Source organism: Vipera ursinii, assembly GCF_947247035.1.
Source record: "Vipera ursinii genome assembly, chromosome: 4".
In the NCBI taxonomy this organism is placed as follows: Eukaryota; Metazoa; Chordata; class Lepidosauria; order Squamata; family Viperidae; genus Vipera; species Vipera ursinii.
In genome coordinates, this window is record NC_139514.1 from 17,310,814 (window position 1) to 17,335,058 (window position 24,245).

The window sequence follows — 24,245 nt, forward strand, 5'->3', positions numbered from 1 at the left end:
CTTAGGGAGTTGCCAATGAACTGTAGCTTTCATGGTGATGTGGTATCTCTTGTGTAGCTGAGGGTGCTTTTAGTAAAACTTGTTGATTTGAAAAAGTGCTAAAAGACCGCTTTTGAGTTATTGCTATAATGTACTAATAGGGTCAATTTGCATTTAAGTCTAACAATGTTAGTGTAACTGTGTCTGCAGTTAAATGTGGCATTGTTCAAAAATCAGTTAATCCCATGCATTTCTTTTGCCTTTTAACTTATTCAATATTTAGCTATGAATTCAATGTTTAATTTAGAAAAAATAATGGCCAGGGTCACTCAACATCAATTTCTTTCACTCATTTATGTGTACCAAACATACAGTGCAGTGCAGAATCTGGTGAATTTGCCTTTTTTTCTCAAAAAAAAAAGTTACATAAAGAAATATGGGCTCTGTTCATTGGCCTTTCATTTTACTAACTTATTTAGTGCCACTGGGGTAACAAAATAAATCAGGTACTTGAGGCCAATTTCTGAATTTAAGTGGAATCAGTAATACCCAATTTTTCATTCTGTGAAAATCCGATATGTATTGATTTGTAAATTTCTACTGCATGACACGCTTTAAAAAATTGAACACTGTCTTCTTTTACCGAAAGATATGTTCTCGTGTTGTATGTACGTATGTTTAAATTTCTGTCCTAATCTCGTATAGAAAACAAGGCTACTGTTTGCTTTATTTAACTGAAATAAGCATGGACTGCATTAACACAATCTTTCACATAATATTGGTGTAGTATAAGAATTCCTAGTTTAGAGCAGAGAATTAAATCATTTGCAATGTTTTAAATAATAAAAAAAACTAAAACGTGTGAGTGGGTATGTTCTATATATTTTTTCAAATCTTGTCTCAACTTTCTTTATTAGAGTCCAAGATGAGTACAACATAACTGAAAACAAATCAAGTACAATCCAAAACGTAATAACATTTCAACAGTTTGATACATATTGAGCTTGTTGATAGATCTGGATATGATGTAATCTTATAGAAAATGCACAAAAAATGCAATTAAAAATAGCAATAGCACTTAGACTTATATACCGCTTCACAGTGCTTTACAGCCCTCTCTAAGTGGTCAACATATTGCCCCCAACAGAGTCAGCATATTGCCCCCAATAATCTGGGTCCTCATTTTACCAACTTTGGAAGGATGGAAGGCTGAGTCAACCTTGAGCTGGTGAGAATCGAACTGCCTAACTGGCAGCCTGCAGTCAGCAGAAGTAGGCTGCAGTACTGCATTCTAACCACTGCCCCACCAAGGCTCTTTAAAAGTTGATTTTAGTAGACTTGTCATTTAGGAAAATTTCTACATAACGTTGAAAATTAAAATTAAATTAAAAGGAAAATTAAAAAGGCAAATATGACAGTACAATTCTGCATATAATTTTACACTTTAGAAAATGGAAGACACGGGTGTATTGCCTAAGCATTATGGGACTGCCATCCGTAATTGCAGAAGAGAGGGTGTTAAAATGTGCTCTGGAAAAAGCCCATTAGTTATAGGTAATTTAAATATAATCTCCCCAAACAGGTGGTAACTACACATTTAAATTTTCATCAGCGTGAGTTAGTTTGTCTTACAGGTAACCCTTGATTTATGCCACATTTGGGAACAGATACCCACTACTTAAACAAGGAAGTTGACGATGATATGGCCTTTTTTCCCCATGGTTGTTAACTGAATCACTACAGTTGTGAAATGAATCACATGGTCATTAAGCAAATCCAACTTCCCTCATTGGCTTTGCTGGATGAAAGCTAGCTGGGAAGGTTGCAAACGGCAATCACATGATCCTGGGGTGCTGCAACCGTGGTAAACATGCCGGTTGGCAAACACCTGAATTTTTATCAAGTAGCTGTGGGATTCTGCAATGGTTGTAAGTGCAAGGACCAATTGTAAGTCTTTTTTTTCAGTGCCAGTCAAATGGCCAGTAAACCAATGATTATAAATCAATGACTACCTGTAATTTGTGTTTACGTTCTATATGACTCAACAATCAGGTTAGGATGTTCTGGAGTGAGGTGCAAGAACCTCTTTTAAATCTATATCAGCCTTTATACAGTAGCTCCACTAACAATTGTCTAGGAGATACCCTGTGAAGTTCTGAAAATAACCTTTATAAATTAAAATCTTGTATTTCCCATTGTATTTATGAGGAAATTTTTCCTGTGATGTTGAAACCTTGATGTCAAAATGCAACAAGCCATGAAACAATGTTGATATGATTCTTAGCAGTTTTTCCCTGAAGTAAGAAATAAAAGTCTTAAATAGATTTATCTGATGCTTAACTAAGTTGAAAAAAAATGTTTAACACCATCCTCCCTCTCTCCCAAAAAAAGAAAAGGCAATTCCAGCTCGATTTTTGCAATAAATAAATCTGGGCTTTGGACCAGGTTCAACATGCAGAACCCAAGAGTTAAACAAGAATATTATTTTTGTCTTCCCTAGAATTAGTTTCTAACAAATAAATTGCTTTTCAGTTGAATTTCACCTGTTTCATTATAAAACATGGAAAGGAATCTATTATATATATATACATTAAAAAGTGCAGTCATTTTGCAAATAGTGACTCAATTGTTTTGCCTGGAACAGACAATCTTTCATAATTTGGACATTTACACACACACACACACACACACACACACACACAAAATAGCTAATAAGGACATTTGGAGGTGGGGAAATAGCGTTTTTAAGTGTTTATAAGGAAATAATTTGATCTTACAAGCACTGACAAAAGTATTTTTCTTCTACAATTTAATAGATTCTTGTTGCCCAGACAGTACAAGGTTATATGAAGTTGGGAAATGAGGATTAAGAGTCAAACATTTTTAATTTCATTTGTATTTCAGCAATGTACTAGTCTGATTTCTCACTCTGATAAATGCATTTTTATCTGAACCAGAACTCTAAGTATTTGATTTCTTTGTCTAAATCTTATATCATTATATTATATCACTGCTCTGTTGGCCTTTTAAAATACAGATTTTCTTTGGAAGAATATTTTTAAGAATTTGCTTCAAACTTTTCTAGCCTTATACAGTAGTTATTAAAAAATACATCAACTAAACAATGGATTGATCTCAATCCAAATGCAAGTTGCATTTTGTTTTCAATATCTGAAAGGAATAGTGTCAAATCAAGTATCTAATGATGCTCCAAAACATTGGATTATACATTTTTCAATAAAGAAGATGGCTTTTTCAGCAAATTCCAAATGGATCTCTTCACATTATACACTGCTACTACTTGGCTTACACTACTATGCCTTTCATTAATCATTTTTTTTTCATTTCATTTCATTTTTTTTCAGTATTTAGCAGAACAAGGTAAATATATATGTATATCTTACTGGAACTAAACCATTGGCAAACCTGTTTCTAAACACCCTAGGTATGCAGTCTACCTCATGTTATAAGCTACTATTACATAGCTTTCTAAAAGTGTGTCAGAAGTTGCAGCAGAAATGCAGTAATTAGGCCAAGAGATGAAGTAATGGTCATGCCATTTATAAGTGTAAAATTTCCTAAGAATCATTTTATATATGTACATATGCATGTGTGTTTTAATATGTGATCATATAATGTGTGTTTTAACAAGTGACCATCATCATCAAAAGAGATATAAACCCTCCTAAATAAATATGGGTATAGATAAATATATGCAGGCAATTTAGATAATGCAAAGCTGAGGTTGCAGAATCAAGTGAATCATTTCAAGAGATGAAAGATATTACCAATTTTTACAGTAGTAAATGCTGAGTAGGTGACAGATCATTTCGAAGACCTTTTAACCTATAATTCACAGAAGACTCCCTTTTTGTGTGAGCCTCAGTTTCCCAGATTGTAAATTTGTGTAGATTGTGTATCCATCTGGCAGTCTCATATTCATTTATCACTATATAAAATGTATTTTTTTAAAAAAAACTGAAATAAATATTATTGAATAATAAAGTGTTAAGATCCTTTCTAAGGGATCATTGATCCTCTATCCCTCTCTCTTCAAGGGATCCTGAATCTAAATAGAAATACATTCATTGTTGTCTTGACTATCAAGGAATAATTGCAAATTGCAGAGAAATTCTGGAAAAAAACATTCTAGGGAAACACTTATTTCTTGGGCCCAAATGACTGTCATTCTCTATGGGATATTATATCCTTCTTCAGTAGGTTGGAGAAGAAAATTGCCAAGAGATAGCTAATGTTTTTCAGTGATAATATTAATTTCCTCATTAGTAGCTCCCCTTTAACTACTCAAATGAGAGTAGGTGAGAAAAAATGAGATGTGAATAAAAGCAACCATTGGCATCTTGTATCTTGATCATTGGGAGAGAGGAAGAGAGCATTGACACCACATATAACCCCCTAAATATTAAATATCTGTTAAAAGGATAGATAATATGGGCCTGCTACTGCATGAAGTATTTGGATAAACTAAAAAATAGTAGAATAAAATATGCTTGAGAGCTACCAATCATTTCCGTGGTTGCTCAAAATAAAATTTCAATTTCTAGATCATATCTAATTTATAATTAGGTTTAAGGTAAAGGTAAAGGTAAAGGTTCCCCCGCACATGCGTGCTAGTCATTTCCAACTCTAGGGGCCGGTGCTCATCTCCGTTTCAAAGCCGAAGAGCCAGCGCTTGTCCGAGGACGTCTCCGTGGTCATGTGGCCGGCATGACTAGACGCCAAAGGCGCACGGAACGCTGTTACCTTCCCACCGTAGCGGTCCCTATTTTTCTACTTGCATTTTTACGTGCTTTCGAACTGCTAGGTGGGCAGAAGCTGGGACGAGTAACAGGCGCTCACTCTGCTACGCGGCACTCGGGATTTGACCCGCCAAACTGCCGACCTTCCGATCGACAAGCTCAGCGTCCTAACCCACTGAGCCACCGCGTCCCTTTATAATTAGGTTTAACTTGCATTAATTAACTAATGAATAATTGATGAACTAAAGCAGCACCATTTTAATCAGCGGTATTGTTTATTTTAGTTTTCATCCATGTACTAAGGAGTGAATCTTAAAAATATTAAATATTTTAAGTTTATTAATTAAATTGCAAAAATAATTGACATGTGTGCTGATATCTCAGAAAAGGTATTTACATGCAGGTTTTAGCAGCATGAAGAATTACGTAAGACTATTAGCTCATTTATTTGGATTAGTAAATAGAATATGGACAATAATTGTATAGTTATATAATATACAAAATATAATTAATGTAGACTAATTGTCTCCTCATATTTGGAGCATGAATAGTGTAGACTTTCAAGCAGTGGAATTTGATTTTAATTGGATATATACAGTATGATTCATGCATGCATGCAGAACAACTGTGATCGCTTTAATATTAAAGTAGAGATTCATTGAATCCACAGACATGCTGTGGATTTCTTGTTCTGTTTTGTTATAAATATCTATTCAGCAATATCTAATCTTTCAGGGTGAAAGCCTGACAAAACAACATATTCTGTAACTGATGGTGAACAATCAGTCTTTGTTTGAACATGAATGGTGAACATGTTTGTTTGGTACGATACCTGTTTCTCTTTCACAGATTTCATTCTTTCATTGTAGGAAGCCCCATATGTTATGTGGAAAAAAAACAGAGAATTGTTTGACGGGAATGAGAAGTATGAAGGTTACTGTGTAGACCTGGCATCAGAAATTGCAAAGCATATTGGCATCAAGTATAAAATTGCTATTGTCCCTGATGGAAAATACGGAGCAAGGGATCCACAGACAAAAATCTGGAATGGGATGGTGGGAGAGCTTGTATATGGGGTAAGCATATTTTTCATGCAGGTTTTAGCTTAAAATCATCAACAGTGCAGTTATAATGTGGGATGATACACAGGCTGTTGCAGTCCATTTATGGCCAATCATGAACCTTGAGGTCAGGCTACTGCATTTTGACAACAAAACGAGTGACTTTCTATAGACTGTTAAATAAGAAAAAGGGTTTTAAGAGAGGAGGGGTTAATACAAACAGAAATAGCAGTTGAAACTCCCAAATTGTGTTTGAAAAAGTTTAAAATATATTTATCTTCCCTTCCAGTGATATTGTCACATATTGGCAAACTGTTGCAAGTTGTTGGTTGCTTGGTAAAATGATTTGCAAATCTAATTCAGCAAACACAACATTTATTAAAATTAACATTCCATTGTAAATGTTCACAGTTTTTGATAAATTCTTCAAACGTTAAAGGAAAAGACATGAAAGAAAGGCAGAGTGCACACCACTGTTCCTCTTGCAAACTGTGCATGTATGTTCACGAAACGCTTGAGTTGAAGAGCAAATTGCATTTTGTGCTGGAAAAGACATTAAAACAATTTCCCTTTGATGGGTCATTCATCAGAACATTTGAACTAGTAAACGTAAAAATTCCCATACAGTCCCCTCTTTTTGTTACTTAGAAAAGACGGAAATATATTTTGACTATACAAAGGAATTACTGGAGTATGAAAATATTCACCAAAAATGTGCATTGGCCCTTAATGTTACAGAAGGAGATTGATGAGTTTACTATCATGACAATGCCACTTTTGCATTGCTGTTCCGTGGTAGTGGATTTTCATGTAAAAGCTATTTCTATCCCCTGTATTTCCGAGTTAGAATTAGGAAGGACATGACAGAGGTCAAAACAGAAGCAGAAAAAGACAACAGTGAAAGAGCAGCTTGATTTCATTTCCTCTTCATTTTGGAAAGGCATCTTTCATCAGGGTGAAGGTTTGTTCTCTGAGCTTGTGGGTTGGTTTCTGAACACTTTTTTTACCAGGCTAGGTAACATCTTCAGCAGAGTTTAAGGGAGTCATCTTTATCAGTTAAAGTTATTCCAAATGCTTCTAGAGAAACTGCAAAGAAAAACCCACCTTAAATCACATAGAGCTGATAAATGTCGGCTGGCGACCCCCAGGGGGAGGGCCTTCTCTGTGGGAGCGCCAGCCCTTTGGAATCAACTCCCCCTTGAGCTTCGGATGGCCCCGGACCTCCGGTCCTTTCGCCGCGACCTCAAGACGTTCTTTTTCCATCAGGCTGACCTGGATTGATGATGGGTTTTTAAAAGTTTTAATTTTAACTGTGTAATTAATATTTGGGGCTGTTATTTAATTTTTTCTTAACTTTTGTACTGCTGGTTTTTTATTGTTGTTAGCCGCCCTGAGTCCTCTGGGAGATAGGGCGGCATATAAGTCCCATAATTAATAAATAAATAAATAAATAAATAAATAAATAAATAAATAAATAGACAGATTTATATGGCATATTATTATTTTTAGGTCCCCCTTTTAATCTCAACAGTTTGTGCAGTATTATAAGACTGCCATTTTTGTAGCAAGCTCTGGACTGTTCTAGATATTAATTTTATTATTCATTTTATTATCTCTTTCCCAAGCACATGACAAAATTTTCTATCCATCAACCTAACTGAAGATAGGAATGGAAAGACTGCAGTTGAACTGGCTGATTTAGTAAACTAGTTGTTTTTATACTTTTGAATTGACCGATGATTTTTTAAAAAAATCCCATCCTTTATAAAGCGTCAGAAGAATATTATATTTTAATTTCATCGAAATAAATTTTCAGTTTAGTTTTGCATGTACCACAAACCAGCACAGGTCCACAGTATGTTGCCTGGAGCAAAGATTTTTTTGCTCCTAGGCAAGATTGATATTTTTAAGCTGATTCAAATAGATTAAGTAAGCATCCTTGGAAAGAGGAAACTGTTGAAGACAGTGGTGCTTAGCTGTACCAGTGAAGCTTGTGAAATTTTTAAAAAACTTGCAACTACTTATGTTGATGGGAGTATGATAAGTAAATTTAGAGAAGAAGAGAGGGTGTTAAGAGCTTTGTAGCTGTCTTTTTAATATGTTGCTGTGGTTAAAACTCCTTACTAGAACTAATTTAATTTGCAAGATTAGCTGTACTTTAACACAGTCTTCATCATCTTTATCTATCATACTTCTAAGATTTCAATAATTCCAATGCAAGTTGCATTTCATTGTCAGATAATTTTAAAATTAAGCAGAGCCTGCAGAAATAGCGTGTATCTGCTCTTTCTTTCTACATTTTAATGACCAAAATATTAGCTACATAATAGTACAATTTTTGGAGATGATTTGGTAAAATCCTTTCTAGTAATGAAAGATATTAGCTTATATCTTGCAGATGTTCTGAAAAGCTTTCGCTTTGTTCATCAAATAATGAATAAATGGTCAGTGCCCATTTCTGTCATAGGACAGACTCCAATGTAAAGTTCAAATAATTTCTGCTGCTTTGGGCTAAGTTTTCTTAGAGTTATATGTCAGAAGATAGAAGTACAGTGTATTATGTGATTATACTTATCATCTGCTCTGTTTCACATTAGACTTTTTTAGACATAAACATGTAATAATAGATGTATACTATTACTTATTAAGATTCCAAGATTCTTGTGCAAATGGAAGTTTAACCTGTAGTTGCTTAATGTAGACTATAGGAAAGCCTTTCAGAGCAGATTGCTATATGGAAATGCATTGAGCTACAAACTGAGCATAGCTAAGAATGTTTTATTAATGTTAGAATAAGCAGTGATAATATGCACAGTATATCCACATAGGAAGGGAATATATTAACTTCATGCTTGAGTCAACTTTGTTTTGTTCAAGATAAACACATTAGTAGAGCAAAGTCCTGCATTAGGGATGGATGAAAGAAAGGTTACAAAATCCTAAATGTTTTTTAAAAAAAAAAACAAAAAAAAACAAAATGTGGCTTTAGATGCTGTCACTTGACCCTGGCTAAGCTGGGAAGTGGGCTGTCCATCTCATCTGCCCAAATGGCTTTGAACATTAATGTCACTAAAAACCATTTTTACCTGGCAGAAATGATATTTTTATTGCATACAAAAATAGTTTCCAGATTTGAAGTTATTTGATCAAATGAATAGGTATGATTAGAAAGCTAAGGGGAGAACTGATTTTATCAGCATTTTTGAGAACTGAGCAAAATCACTTCAAATTTTCCAAAACTTTTTTTTAAAAAACTATGCTGGTAAAACTGAATTGATTTTTTTTTTAGTTGAGATGGGAGGGGTATGAGTGTTTGAGTCCTTTTTTAATCTGTACACATGCAGAAATTCCTGAGTTTACTATCTGGCATTTCAAATGCCCAATGGAACACAAGCAGAAAAGGCTACAAAAGACTACTTCTCAACAGAGGCAGAAAACATAGGATCTCATGGGATTCAGATAGCATGCCTCACTTAGAAATGCAAAGAGTTCAACTTAGAATTGTTTGCCATAATTCATGCCCTCTTCTCATAACGTTAAACTACTATGTCTAAAAAGAAGCCTCATGAAATCATACATTGCATAGGAGAAAAACTATATATAGATTAGTGATGGCAAACATTTTAGAGATCGAGTGCCTAAAAACCAGTCCTGCCCCTGTTCCAACCCCCATTCCACCTGCTCCACCCCCTCTCTGCCCCCTGTCCCACCCATTCCACCCCCTGTCCCACCCACCCGGCCCCAGCCTGCCCCTGTCCCGCTCGCCCACAGTGCCACTCAGAACCTCCATGGCCCGCCACAGATCTCCCAGGCAGCCCAGCAGTGCCACGGCGGCCATGCCCTCCACCTGCACCCCACAGCATCAACTGCGCACAATGGGGCACGAGGGCACAGTCTTGTCCCCGCTGCCCGGCTGCCATGTCCTTGGCTGTGCTGCTCTGTGCAGACTGCGCTCGGGCGACTCTCCTTCAGAGAGGCTACTGATGAGGAGGGGACCATGGGGGGGAGGCAGGGCTGGGGCGACAGCACATGTGCCCACAGAGGGATCTGAATGCCACCTCTGGCACGTGTGTCATAGGTTCGCCACCACTGCTATAGATCTTTGAAGAGCATATGTCTTCAGAAAGGTCTGGTAGCTTCCTTTTACCAGGAATCATGGAGATCCACTGTAAACTGGTTTTACTGCTCTGTATAAATCAATTATCTGACTTTGCTTTCCACTGTCCTCTTGCTGATTTTTCTATGTAGAGGGTTTCCTACATTGATGAAGGATGGTTTTACTTAACATAATATAGCATAATGTATATTTCAGGATACAAGGCTGTGTGGATTTATATTACATATGCCCCTGTCTTTAAGTAGAGTAAAATCATACACACCTCTCAATTAACTGCAAATGAGTGCTTATCTTTGCCTAGAATTCTTCCTGATGTAATACCACTTTCTCCTTCCAAATGTCCTTTCTTTAATTCTGTTACAATGTATCCAGCACCATATTTTTGCCATTAGCCTCTAGCTTAGCCCTTCATTTTAGATGGATGAAAACCTGTATCATCCACTTGTTGCAAAGTATAATGTGTTATTGTTTCCCTAATCTATATTTGTTTGGTTTCTCTCTCTCTCTCTCTTTTTTTACAGAAAGCAGAAATTGCAGTTGCACCTCTGACCATCACTCTGGTGCGTGAGGAGGTTATCGATTTTTCTAAGCCCTTTATGAGTCTTGGCATATCCATTATGATCAAAAAGCCTCAGAAATCTAAACCGGGAGTTTTTTCATTCCTGGACCCCTTGGCCTATGAAATTTGGATGTGCATAGTCTTTGCCTATATTGGAGTCAGTGTTGTCCTATTCCTGGTGAGCAGGTTTAGTCCATATGAATGGCATACAGAAGAGCCAGAAGATGGTAGAGAAGGACCCAGTGATCAACCTCCTAATGAATTTGGCATCTTCAACAGTCTTTGGTTTTCCCTGGGTGCCTTTATGCAGCAAGGATGTGATATTTCACCCAGGTTGGTATAATGCTGAAATTGCTTCGAAGTTTGCATTTTATCCCTAAGGATATAGTAAGGATAAGGATAGTCATAATATATACCCCATATATAAGCACAGGCATTTATTTATTTATTTTTGTTTTTATGATAACATCCTTAGTCTCTTATCTCTTTTGTTTATAAAGTTGTAATTGTCTTACTTTCCAATTTGATGTCTCAAGCCATTATTGCCTTTCCATAAATTACTAATTCTTGGGTCTTCTTTTTTTCTTTTTTTGTAAAATTCATAGCTTAGAGCAAGGATAAACAGTTCACAATTTTGGGGTCTTTTCTCGTGTAAGATTGATAGTGTCTTGGCGATGTTTCGACGAGATCCCACTCGTCATCTTCAGGATGGTGTCTTCGGCTTCGTGCTTGTGCGAGCAAAGCATGATCGGAGCTGCCGTCTCTCTATAAATGGATAATGGGCTGTGTGATGACACAGGTCGTTACAACACAAAAGACTAATGGGCACACAGCCAACACCTCAGCCACACAGGATGTTACAAAACAGCCGACTAATCCACAAACAATAATCCCATCAACCAATCAACATATAACAACACAACCAACCAACCCGCTTACAGGAACAAAGCAAGCACCCCCCACCTCCCACCAATATTTATAGAGAGATGGCAGCTCCGATCACGCTTTGCTCGCACAAGCACGAAGCCGAAGACACCAGCCTGAAGATGACGAGTGGTACCTCGTCGAAACATTGCCAAGACACTATCAATCTTACACAGGAAAAGACCCAAATACGCCAAGACCTACATACCTGTACCCGTGAAAATCTACGAATATATATATATTCGTAGATTCGCTGACTGATGAAAACAAATAAGTTTGAAATGCATATCACTCTCCCTTTAATTCTTTGTTAGCAATCTAAAAATTTACACAAATATGAGCTGTCACTGTTGTGACTACTGCCTGTGGATAGCCTTCGGTTAGGCCGAAACAGGAAATAAAGATTTGTCCCATGTTTGGGGCCTAGTTCCAGGGTTAGGCAACCTCGGCTCTTTTATGACTCATGGACTTCATGGACTTAGACAGAACTCAAGTTTCCTTGTTTATACAACAGTTTCTACTTTTGTTCAAATAACCACATTCTGTAGTGTAGGATTATGCTACATAATGCCAAATAGGTCAAAATCCAAATGATTTTGATATTTTTGGGCAAACACTGTGCTCACACAGAGGAACTAATTTAATGGGCAATCACAAGCAACTTTCAGTGAACCAGGTTTATTTTTTTTTAATCAGTCTTAGTTTAGAAACTTGCCAACAGAGCCAAATAGATATTTTGCTTTGTTTTATCTCCTCTGTTTGGATCTCTGTCAAATATAAACAAAATACACAGAACTGCAAAAATTAATTTTGGAGTCCATTACTATGATATGAAAATCAATGGAAGGGCAGCTAAAAGATTTAATGAATTCTCCCACCAAAAACTAATTATCTGTGCACTTCCTGTTCAATAACTGTAGACATGAAGTCAGTGGAATGACAATATGGTGCCCCATAAGAACTCATAATCATTGAAGGCACCACTTTGAAGGGAAGTAGAGCCCTTACTCGAATAGAACAGGAAAGATGGAACAGAATCTCTTGCTGTGACAATCAGACTAGTATTCCCTATTATGGACATTTTCTTTATCCACATGCATGGCCAAGTATTACCCTGGTTATCTTGTCAACGGGTTAATTTATGAAAGACATTTTTTATAATTTTCAGCCACTCCTTAATATGCCTTTCACTAAGAGAAAGAGATATGAAAAAGTTCAAAGTGAAAGGATGATTTGTATCTTATAGCTACTATTTTAATAATTCCTAATCTTTTGAATTCATCTTCCTCTATCTTATTCATATTCTCTTCTCCCTTAGCTGATTTCCCTCATATATTTGAAATACGCTTGAAGTTTTGTATATTGTCCATCTTGAGACTAACCTTGCAGGAAGACATAGACCAGATTTCATCCAGTAGCTGGTCTATGTTGTCAAAGTTTAAATTACAAAATCAGGTCAGAATAGTGCTTTGTTGGGGAGAGGAAGGTGGATGCAAGGCTTTTGTGCTAGTCAACATTTTTTTGTAAGGAAGTAAATCTATAAGGAATCATTTCATTATCTGTCTGTTCATACCTGTACACAGATAAGTGATAGACAAGTCCTGCTGTAAAAAGGCTTGACAATTCCCATCATCTGTAGCCAGCATTTCATGAGACCTTGTTCACAGTCACTCATGCCTTAGTCACTTCCAAGGCATGAGTGACTGTGTTTTGGGTTACTGCAAAACACTCTACATGGGGCTCCCCTTGAAAACCACCTAGAAGTGAACCAGTGCATGCAGTGTTAGCACCCCTAGGTTTGTACATATTTCAGCCCCGTTGCATGAGTTAAACCTCTGGGTACAAGGTCCTGTTATTACCATTAAAGCCCTACATGGTGCAGGAACAGGCTATTCACCTCTCCTTGAGGTTATCTGTCCATCCCACTAGATTAGATAGGGTGGACCTGCTCCAAGTCCCTTCCCTGAAATATTATCATGTAGTGGGTCTTAGGAAAAGCATTAAACACGATCAAGAAAATACTTAGACCCGCTGAAGCCAAATCTTTGAGGTCTCATTTTTTACCATATATCCAGTTTTTCTGTGGGTAAGCAAATCTTGGTACCAGTATGAGAAATAATAGTGAGAAACTGTTTTAGTAAAACCCTTTCTTGCTATTATTAATGTTCTAATTGATAAATACCCAAGGTGATTTCTCAGTACTTAACTTGGAAATCATTTCATTAGATATTGCAGCAAGCAGCTTCTCCTTGTAAGAGATATAATTAAACGTTTATTCGGAGTATATTAGATTTTTCTTCATTCACCATACTGCATGCTGGAGTGTGAATCAGATAATAAAGAGAAATTTTATTAAACAGAACAATGAACTTTATTATGCAACACTCATAATAATTCTTGTTTGGTGAATACATTTTGTGAATACATTTCCTGTAATAATTTGTTTTGCTGCACCTTCTAGGAAAATACACATATCTTATTCATATTTAGGTCCCTCTCAGGTCGCATAGTTGGAGGTGTGTGGTGGTTCTTCACGCTGATCATAATTTCATCATATACCGCTAACCTTGCTGCTTTCTTGACTGTTGAGCGAATGGTCTCACCCATAGAAAGTGCAGAAGACCTCGCAAAACAAACAGAAATTGCTTATGGGACTCTGGACTCTGGTTCAACAAAAGAATTCTTCAGAGTAAGTTGGTATGCTTCCTGAAATTCAGTTTCTCCATCCAGTATGCTGCTGGTACTATGTTCCATTACACCTAATCTGTTTTGCTTCTGTGGCAAATACAATATTAAAGTTATTCCAGTGCTGTTGTTTGTTTAAAAAAATCAAAAACAATAACTGCTTTGTTTGTTGGCATTTGGGATAAACATTTAAGAATCTGAGGAATCAGAGGTAATTCAAATAGCATTCTTTCCTGTTTGATGGCAAACCAGACTTCTCAAATACAAGTTGCTTTGATAGGGTTTTTGTGCCCATAAGGTGTATTTCAGGTTGTTTTTTGTTTTATTCTGTGGCAGACTTTAATGAAAAGCTATGCAGTTTTGCAATGTGCAGACACTGGATGAGACAAAGTAGCTACATTGAAAATACATAGGATATGTTTCCAGCAGTTTGATCAATCACATTATTTTTGTACATGTTTCATTTGTATTGTTTTCATTTTGTTTGCTATGTTATAAGATATAAAAAATATCTTCCAGCAGCTTGGAAATAAGAAATGTTAAGTCCTTCTAGGTCCCAATGATATAAGCATGCATTAACATCCTTTCAAATATGATCTAAACATATTTTTCTTTAGCTGTATTCACTCGTTGACATTAAATGGGGACTCTAGAAATGCTGGAGACACACAAACAAAAGATTAATCAATACCTGCAGTCTTTAAACACAAGTGAAGTATTTATGAATAGAAATCTATAACACTATGCTGTAAATCTCACGGCTATCAATGAGACATAGAACTTTATAAACAGTGGTGTCACTTGTATTCTTGGCTGTCTGTCCAAAATATGAACTGAATATGGTTCACTATTCTAAGCAAAATGTTGGATTCAGAATTAGCCACATTTAAATTAGAACTATTAAAAATAGATATTTCAGGTAAGAATAAGGAAAGTGGGAAATTTCCCATTGCACACATACTGAAACTAATGAGGGAAATCCCATTTCATGCATCTAATGTTTGCACCCAAGGCCATACACTTAGGCAGACCCTATATATAAGACACAGACAAATGTCTGTTGAAGATTTAATGTGTTTGCCATTGAAAAAGGGAACTACAATGAAATTATACTTCCCGGTGTATTAAGGTCTCTTAACAACAATAAAATTAAATGGGTCATCAAAAAAAAGCTTCTAGGCAGATTATGCCAACTTGTCTCATTTTTGTAAAGTGTATCTTTCTTTTACCTCTTACTTGAACAATTTCAGTATAGCCACACAGAGCTGCATTTTGTGAGATGGGCTTCTATATAAATGTGATAAATAAATTATTTATCAATAAATAAATAATAATTTCATTCTTGGTTTTTTAATTTAACATTGTAGTAACAGATAGTGTAATGTGGTAGCTATTTCAAAAGAAAGGGGTAGAATCCATAGTAATAACAGATTAATTATGATACAGGCATGTGGTTATTTTATAACAGTTATTGCAGTATTTTAGTGGATGCTCTCATATATTCATGCAAAGGCCTTTTTAGGCAGAGAGCTTAAATACAATTATATTTAGTGCATTCAATTGCCTTTATTAAAATATTTTATTTATGGGGATCCCAATGTTACTTTTTCTCCATTCATTGTAGAAATCAGAGCTAGAACTAAAAATGTAATAAGTAGGCCTTTAATAACTTATTCTGAAGCTAGTCCATCAAACAAATATTTTAAGCATACAGCTGGACAATTCATACATGAATTTCAACTATTAGTTATTCTTTGACTTGCTTTAAGTACAAAAGCAGGTCTGATCACATTGAAAACAATATAATAATAATAGGCTTTGGATTCACTGGTCCCAAGCAATCAATCCAAGAACTTCCTCCTAAATGCATGCAAATAATAAAGAAATAGGAACAATCTTGCACTAAATAGTTTTTAGGCTCTGTAGATATTAACTGTTCCACTTTTTTAAAAAAAATTATCTGCAAAAATAGTAATTCACTCTATTCTAAGCCAAAGATTAAACAAAATGTTTTATTTTCTGTTGAATCATTCGTTATAGAAAGTAGACCTAGTACTCAATAGATTTTTTTTGCTATTAATTTGTACATCTAGCTACTTTCTGTGCACTCATATACTTTTTTTCTATTTGTTCTGGATTATACCTTTAAATGACTTCAAGAACCGGACATAAAATACTTAAAATCTGTTAGCTGTATGCCTGTCAAAACTGCAGTCTCCTTTCAATGAAAGCATCCCATTCTATCAAAAGAAATTTATTTTGTTATTGTGGAGCCACAAAATGACTCTTGATGTATTTGAGGTTGCAACCAGGTCTTGCAGGGCTCTTGTTCCTTTGTTGCATCTAACTTCCTTTTAATTTCCTTCAGAGATCTAAAATAGCAGTATATGAAAAGATGTGGGCATACATGAGCACAACAGACCCATCCGTCTTCGCTAGGACCACAGCGGAGGGCGTTGCCCGTGTTCGCAAGTCCAAGGGCAAGTTTGCCTTCCTCCTGGAATCCACCATGAATGAATACATTGAGCAGCGAAAGCCATGTGACACCATGAAAGTGGGAGGAAACCTGGACTCGAAAGGCTACGGAGTAGCCACACCAAAGGGTTCTTCATTAAGGTGGGTGGAATAATATAACAATATAAAATGTGTTGTTATAGTATTCCACCTTCCCTGATGTCCCTGATCTAGTTCTTTTTGTGTTGGTTGTTCTGTGGAGATGGTATGTTCTTTTTTTTTCTTTTTTCCATTTCATATTTTCGATCGTCCAGGAGGTAACAGTTGCTCCTAGCAAAATCCATTAAACGGTGACAATCAGTGTTTATCAGCCAAGGCCATGTAAAAACCATACTGTCTGAACATTGCTTCCAAGTCTTTTTAAAAACAAAAGCCCAAGACCTGATGTTTACGCACAATGGCTTTTTAAAACAAAAACTGCAAAATTCCATTAAAAAGGGGAAGTTATCCCGTGAGAACTGCTTGTGGAATTATGGACTTATGAAAATGGTCTTAAAAGTATTTGAAACTCTTACTATTGCAGTACATAATGCAGTATGGGTGGTTATGAAGTCCCGGTAGTCCTCAACTTACAACCACAATTGAGCCCAAAATTCCTATTGCTACAGTTGTTAGAGAGTTTTGCCTCATTTTAAAACCCTTCCTGCCTTAGTTGGTACGTGAATCACAGCAGTTGTTAGGTTAGTAACACAGCTGCTAAGTGACATTGACTTTGCTTGTCAGAAGGTAACATTTATCTTTTTATTACAGTGTATCTTGCTACTCTTCATTAATTGGTTCTGGGAGGCATGATGAGTACCAAAAACAATGTGTACCAGACAAATGTTTCCCATAAGGAATAATGTGGTGAGTCACAAGGCAGCTGACACCGACAAGTTCTAGCTCATGTGTTGAGTACCAAATGAACAATGAGTACCAGGACAGAATTTTCAAAATGCATTGGGAACCAAATTTGATGAATTTCATAGAAGCTGAGGACCAAAGGTACCACTGTACTTAGTTCCTATTGTATATATCAGGGGTCCCCAACCCCTGGTGCGTGGACCAGTACCGGGCCGCGGCATGCCAGCAAGTGGTCTGCACAAAAAAGCAAAGCCCCATCCACGAGATGTAGGCAGCACACAAAACCACGCCCTCTCTGGTCTGCGGAAAAACCTCTCTCCATGGAACTGGTCCCTAGTGCCCAGAAGGTTGGGGACCTCTGGTGTATAGGTTTTGTAAAAAATTTATTTTTTCGATATTGTAAACCACCCAGAGTTACCTTGGGTTAATATAGGCAATCAATCAAATAAATAAATAAATAAATAAATAAATAAATAAATAAATAAATAAATAAATAAATAAATAAATAAATAAATAAATAAATAGTGATCACATGGCCCCGGGACACTGCAATCGTTATAAATACATGCCAATTGCCAAAAGCCAGAATTTTGAACATGTGATCATAGGGATGCTGTAACAGTCATAAGTCACATTTTTTCAGTGCTGTTGTAACTTTGAACAGTCTAAACAAATGGTTGTAAGTCAAGGACTAACAGTATAACCTAGATTCATTGAAACAACAAAAAAAGCTTTTCCAAATGAGAATATTAAATATATTGAAGTGGAATCCCTATTTCAGTTTATTCTAGAGTAAGTCCCAATCTCTTCAGTGTAATTTATTCTCATATGATTGAGCACATGCAGGTGAGGTGGAGAATAAGTCCCACTGGAAAGTAAAGGAGGCTAACTTAGAACAAAACATGATTCAGATGGTGCTGAGCCTGTTTGTTTTTATATGCAAGCCAGTTAGATTTGCAAATAAAAACAATCATTTTTTCTTTGATTTGTGTTTAAAAATGAAATAACCTGCAAAGCGTTCTGAATAATGACAACAGAAAAAGCTTTGGACAGTTTCAGGTTACAAGAAAAATGTAGTATTCCTCTTATAGTTCAGCTGCAAAAAATCCCCAGTCCCTCACTTTCACTTATGCAAAGCGAGAAAAAACATGGCACAATAAAATAGTTCAACACAATGCAATTTTCATCCCTGCAGGATTCAAAGATTACTATTGAAAGCAGGTATGTGATATAATCCCACTGCATTACTTATTGTTTAGGGAAAGTGGCACATAAATTCAAATAGAAATTAAAATGTACATAAAGAAACATTTAAAAATAAACTGTTCATAAGGACAGGCTTCCAACTGAACCAAAGGCCCAGCCAGAGACAGCTTCCTTATTGAATCTAGGAACCATACTTTGGGGCTGTAGTGGCAATAGAAGCATTCTCCTCTTTCCTCTTCAGCCCTGGGTTGTCTTCCTTCTCTCAGGCTTGGCTCTGCTCCTAGAAAACAAATCGGATTGCAGCTGGATCCTGGAAGAGCCCATTTTCTCAGTGGCTTCTGCAAAATTAATAGCCTTTGAAGAAACCCTATTTCTCAAGCCTTTGTGATTGCTGTTGTGCTGTAAAACATTGGGCTTGGCAGAGTGGATACAGTGGAGAGGAGGAAAGGTCCCTGGTCTTGTTTCTGCAAAATTACTACTGTGGACATTCAAGAGTAGAGGGACCTACTCTAATTGAATACAATTATTAATGATACATTGGCATTCAGTGATATGAAAGGAAGATGTGAGTGGGTTCATGAAATGAGAAGGACAGAAAGAAAATACATACAGAGATAGAGGAAGAGAAAGAGAGAGAGAGAGAGAGATCCTTGAGAATTTACTGGAGGGTAATGGGCTATTCTCAAATTTGGGTTGGCTTGGAATATGCTTAAACTGCTGCTCTCCCCACCCCCACCCCTCAGATGTAGCTTTGTTTTATTTCAAAGCTGTTTTGACAGAAACTGTAAAGCTCTCTGATCATTACTGAAATCATGTATCTCTTGTGGTCGGTACGAGATATCTCTGCCCAATTCCTTTTTGCATCTTTGAATGTGTGGATTGCAGCCTTGTTCAAGGGAACGTTGTCTAAATTAACCCGTTCCAAACATACTTCACTGTGGATGATATTTTAGATGGAAATTATCAGAGTGAGATGCTGGATGCTGTAGTCAAACATAACTGGAGGACCCAGTCAGGGAAGGTTTGAGCTATCTTAATAGTCCAAGCTGTTGCAAAGATTTGTGGATGTTGCTTACGAAGTGCTAATATTCATTTTAGATGGAGACCCCCCAAAGGCACCCAACTTCTTGGTTACCTGTTTTGTCTATATAAAACTGAATTTGCAAAAGCAGAAGTTTTACACTAGGTTCGATCATAATATCCTTTTACCTTTCTTCAATTCCATCAGCACATTCAAAGACACAATTGTTCTTTTTTTCTTTTTCTTTTTTAATTTTAGAATATTTTTGTTTCTAATGGTAATGAAATCATGAATTGCAGGCCAAACATTTTCAGCCACCCTATTGGTCCAGCTAGTGATGTCCAATTTTTAGATTGTTTGATAAAAGCATTTGCTAAAACATTGATGGGGGGGAGGCAGACTGCTTATTAAAACAAAGGCTAGAGTCTTCTATTTCCCCTCCAATTTTATAATGGCAATTTCCTAAAACTATTACATTATCTTTGTGTATATGTGTGCGTGTGTGCATGTCATGTCAAGAAGAAGTTGGCAAGCTGATTGATTAGCTTGCTTTTGACTTGAATTGTGATGTTTCTGTCATTTGGAGGGTTGCAATGGAGCACTGACCTTGGTATGTTTTTCCTAATAACGATGGAATAAGATTTCCTAATAACAATCCTAATAAGATTTCTTGGCCACACTAGAAGGTTTGATGTTCCCCTATTCTGATGTGATTCATTTCCATTATTTTAGTTCACTGATTCTCAGAATGTCAGTTTTCAATTTTGACATTTCTGCTCTGATATCAAGTTTATTTTGATTTATGGGGCAATGGGATTTAAGGGAGCTTCTTCTCCTGGATTGGGCTATCCATGCCATCTGCAACATTTGTCCCATTCAGAGTGAAATAGACCGGATGGGTCCCTTCCATACCATCATAGAAACCCATCAATAGCTCTAGCAGCTGGGCATGGTGGCAGCTTCAATACCCTTGTTTTCCAGGGCCAAGCATGTGCATCAAGCTGTCCAAAACTGTCCCCTTATTAACATTCTGGGGCCAGTTGTAGGACAGCACATTTGGGATATGGACATCACCTTCAACTATCAAATAGAAGAATGCAATTGGATAAGGAATTTAAGATGGGAACATCTTAGGAGCCATGAACATCACCTACCATCAAATGTGGATAGATCTCATAAAAGCAGACATTGCCATCTATGAGCAACAAAGAGCAACAAAGATGTTTAGGGAAATGGAAGCTAAAACATATAAGGAACGGTTGCTGGAATTGGATATGTCTACTTTAGTGAAGAGAAGGACGAGGAGTGACGTGATAGCAGTATTCCAATATCTTAAGGGTTGCCACAAAGAAGAGGGAGTCAGGCTATTCTCCAAAGCACCTGAAGGCAGGACAAGAATCAATGGATCAAGGAGAGAAGCAACCTAGAACTAAGGAGAAATTTCCTGACAGTTAGAACAATTAATCAGTGGAACAACCTGCCTACAGAAGCTGTGAATGCTCCAACACTGGAAGTTTTTAAGAAGAGACTGGACAGCCATTTGTCTGAAATGGTATAGGGTTTCCTGTCTGAGCAGGAGGTTGTACTAGAAGACCTCCAAGGTTGCTTCCAACACTTACACTTACTACTACTACTACTACTACTACTTCAACTGCGGAGGGAGTGAATGCTCCAGCCTGGAATATTTGGAAAGGCTGGGGGAACCGGATGAACTGCAGCTTAAGCGACTGTTGCCGGAGGAGCCATGGCTTGAAATGCCCCAGTTTTGGGGCAGATAGAGCCATGGCTCCAAATGGCCGGATTAACCGGAGAAACCGCGGCATGGGTGAATGTTGTTGGAGGAGCTGGATAATTCCATCGATTCCTCGCTTGCTCCTAGCTGCTCGCTTTCTCCTAGCTGCTACCTGCTGCTATCTACTCACTGCTGGTTTAAAGCAGCCATTGAAGACTATCGTGGGAAAGATCAGGACGGTGTTGATCTCCTATGTTGATTAAGACTTGCTGCCTTAAGAGATCTGAGGCAGCTTTTAATCATGGCCTGAAGTTACGGCTTCCAAGTTGAGCTGGGCTTGCCTATCGCCCATATGGAGATGGACTCTTGTATGCTATCTCTCCCATCCCCCATAGACTCAGGAGGACCCAGGGTGAAGAGTCGCTGTGAGAGGGCGGCTCAGTCTTTTTTCATCTACAACCTCTCCGGATGTGAGAGATCCGTGAGGGGTATGTTCTCTCTCCCTGGATGGGGTTTCCATCTGCCTCCCAGATCAGCCTCGAGGTCGGGGTGAGAGATTGACTGCTGACTGTTTCTGGGATATCCAGCACAAGTGAGAGTGGTGCTGGACTGGCGGTTTTTAGACTCATATACTCCTCCTGATATGACATCATCTCTCAACATCTGACTGCCACTTCCCGAACTCACATGGCCAGTTATGGCACGCTTACGTTATTCTGACACGGACTTATTGCGCTCAGGGGTGCCCCCCCTTCCTGGGTGCGACCCGCCTTCATTTCAACCTATCCTCTTGATGACGGGCCCAATTACTGGGACCCTGAGAGATGGTTGGGCAAGGGCAAGGACAGGAGCCTCCACCACAAATTTAATAAGAGGCCCCTGGTGCATTTTTTATCTCGATTTTTTATGGGGTTAGGGAGAGGGGAGGGTTCTAAAAAGGTTCGGTTGGAGACTGGGGGGGTTCCACCAACCGTTTTTCAGACCAGGCCGGGGATTGCTCACGCCGTGGTGGGGCTTGGGTTGGGGGACTACGGGGCCCCGGAGCGGGGTGTGGGATTGCCTATTCCCACGGCGGTAGGGAATGGCCGCAGGTGTATGAACAGAGGGCCGTATCAATACCCAGGAGTGCGTCCCCGCTGTCTTCAAGCGGTGATGCGCTCCGACCCTCTGATTTCGGCTCGTGGTACCGGGAGCAAGGATGAGCAGCCACCTGAGCTCAGGCTCGTGTATTTCAATGCCAGGTCCGTAATGAATAAGGCTCCTCTCATTCAGGAGTTGATTGAGGAGGAGCATGCGGACCTGGCTTGCATCACGGAGACCTGGTTGGGCCCAGAGGGCGGGGTCCCCCTGGTTGATCTTTGCCCATCAGGCTTCCGGGTGCTGCACCAGCCTCGGGCTCAGGGTAGGGGTGGTGGAGTGGCAGTAGTCGCAAGGGAGACCTTATGTCCGCGGGAGGCCACCATGGTCCAGATAGTCGGGTGTGAGTCCCTCCTCCTGAGATGTGGTCCCAGAGCTCAGTTGGGATTGCTGCTGGTGTATGTTTCACCTAGACACGTGGCAGCAGCCCTGCCTGAGCTTCTCGATATCCTCTCAGGGTTGGTGGTTGAGTTCCCCAAACTTATAGTTTTGGGTGACTTCAACCTACCATCCCTGGGGGGATCATCTGAGTTAGCTTGGGAGTTCATGGCTTCCATGACGGCCATGGACCTGAAGCAGGTTATTCTGGGCCCAACTCACGGGGGGGGTCACACGCTCGATTTGGTTTTTCTATCCGGACGGTGGTTAGATGATCTTGGGGGGGCGGTTCTCCAATTATTTCACCCCTGTCATGGACCGATCATCATCTCCTGTGGATGGTCTTCCATTTTGCCACTCCCTGTCGTGGGGTTGCTGAGCCAATAAGATGGTTCCGCCCTAGACGCCTTATGGACCCTGAGCGGTTCCAAATGGCGCTTGGGCCCCCACCTGCCTCCTTTGCTCACAGCTCGGTCGATGCCCTAGTGGAAGCCTGGGAAAGGGCAGCCACAGAGGCACTCGACCAAGTTGTACCCATGCGGCCCTTGACCCGACGCAGATCTCAACGGGCCCCATGGTTCTCTATGGAGCTCCGCGAGATGAAGCGTCGGAGACGGGGCCTAGAGAGCTGTTGGTGGTCCAGCCGATCCGAATCCGACCGGTTACGACTAAGGTCGTTTACAAGAACTTATCTCGCAGCGTTGAGGGTGGCTAGGTCTAACCACTTTGCCACCCTCATCGCGTCCACAGATAATCGCCCGGACGCCCTGTTTAGGGTAACTCGCTCCCTTCTTAATCAGGAGGTGAGGGAGGAACCCTTGCAGGGTCGAGCCGAGGAGTTTAGTCGATTTCTGTCGGACAAAATTGCTCGGATCCGGACCGGTTTGGACTCCGACTGGGCAGAGTCTGATGAAGAGGATACGGGCGGCCTTGTCGATTTAATCTGGGAAGAGTTCGATCCTGTGACTCCCGAAGAAGTGGACAAGATCATGAGGAAGCTGAGCTCCACCACGTGTTTGTTGGACCCGTGCCCCTCCTGGCTGACTTATGCAGCCCGGGATGGGACACGAGGCTGGCTCCAGGCAGTGATTACGGCCTCTTTGAGTCAGGGTAGCTTTCCTGCCGCCTTGAAGGAGGCGGTGGTGAGACCTCTCCTCAAGAAGCCTGCCTTGGACCCAGCAATTTTAAACAACTATCGTCCGGTCTCCAACCTTCGCTTTTTGGCGAAGGTTGTTGAGAGCGTGGTGGCGCAGCAGCTCCCTTTGTTCTTGGATGAAGCTGATTACCTAGACCCGTACCAATCGGGTTTCAGGCCCGGGTACAGCACGG

At 38.9% G+C, this 24,245-nt stretch overlaps 1 protein-coding gene across 2 annotated transcripts in view; it reads left to right on the forward strand.

The window, feature by feature from the left end:
- The window catches only part of GRIA4 (glutamate ionotropic receptor AMPA type subunit 4), a gene marked incomplete at both ends in the record, with an annotated part of 276,963 nt that overhangs the window by 222,760 nt on the left and 29,958 nt on the right, over positions 1–24,245 (forward strand). For both annotated transcript variants that reach the window (XM_083362410.1, XM_083362409.1), the window contains 4 exons: positions 5,609–5,815; positions 10,439–10,809; positions 13,891–14,089; positions 16,454–16,701. In XM_083362410.1, the coding sequence (XP_083218536.1) occupies positions 5,609–5,815; positions 10,439–10,809; positions 13,891–14,089; positions 16,454–16,701 (1,025 nt within the window). The remainder of the gene's footprint in view (positions 1–5,608; positions 5,816–10,438; positions 10,810–13,890; positions 14,090–16,453; positions 16,702–24,245) is intronic.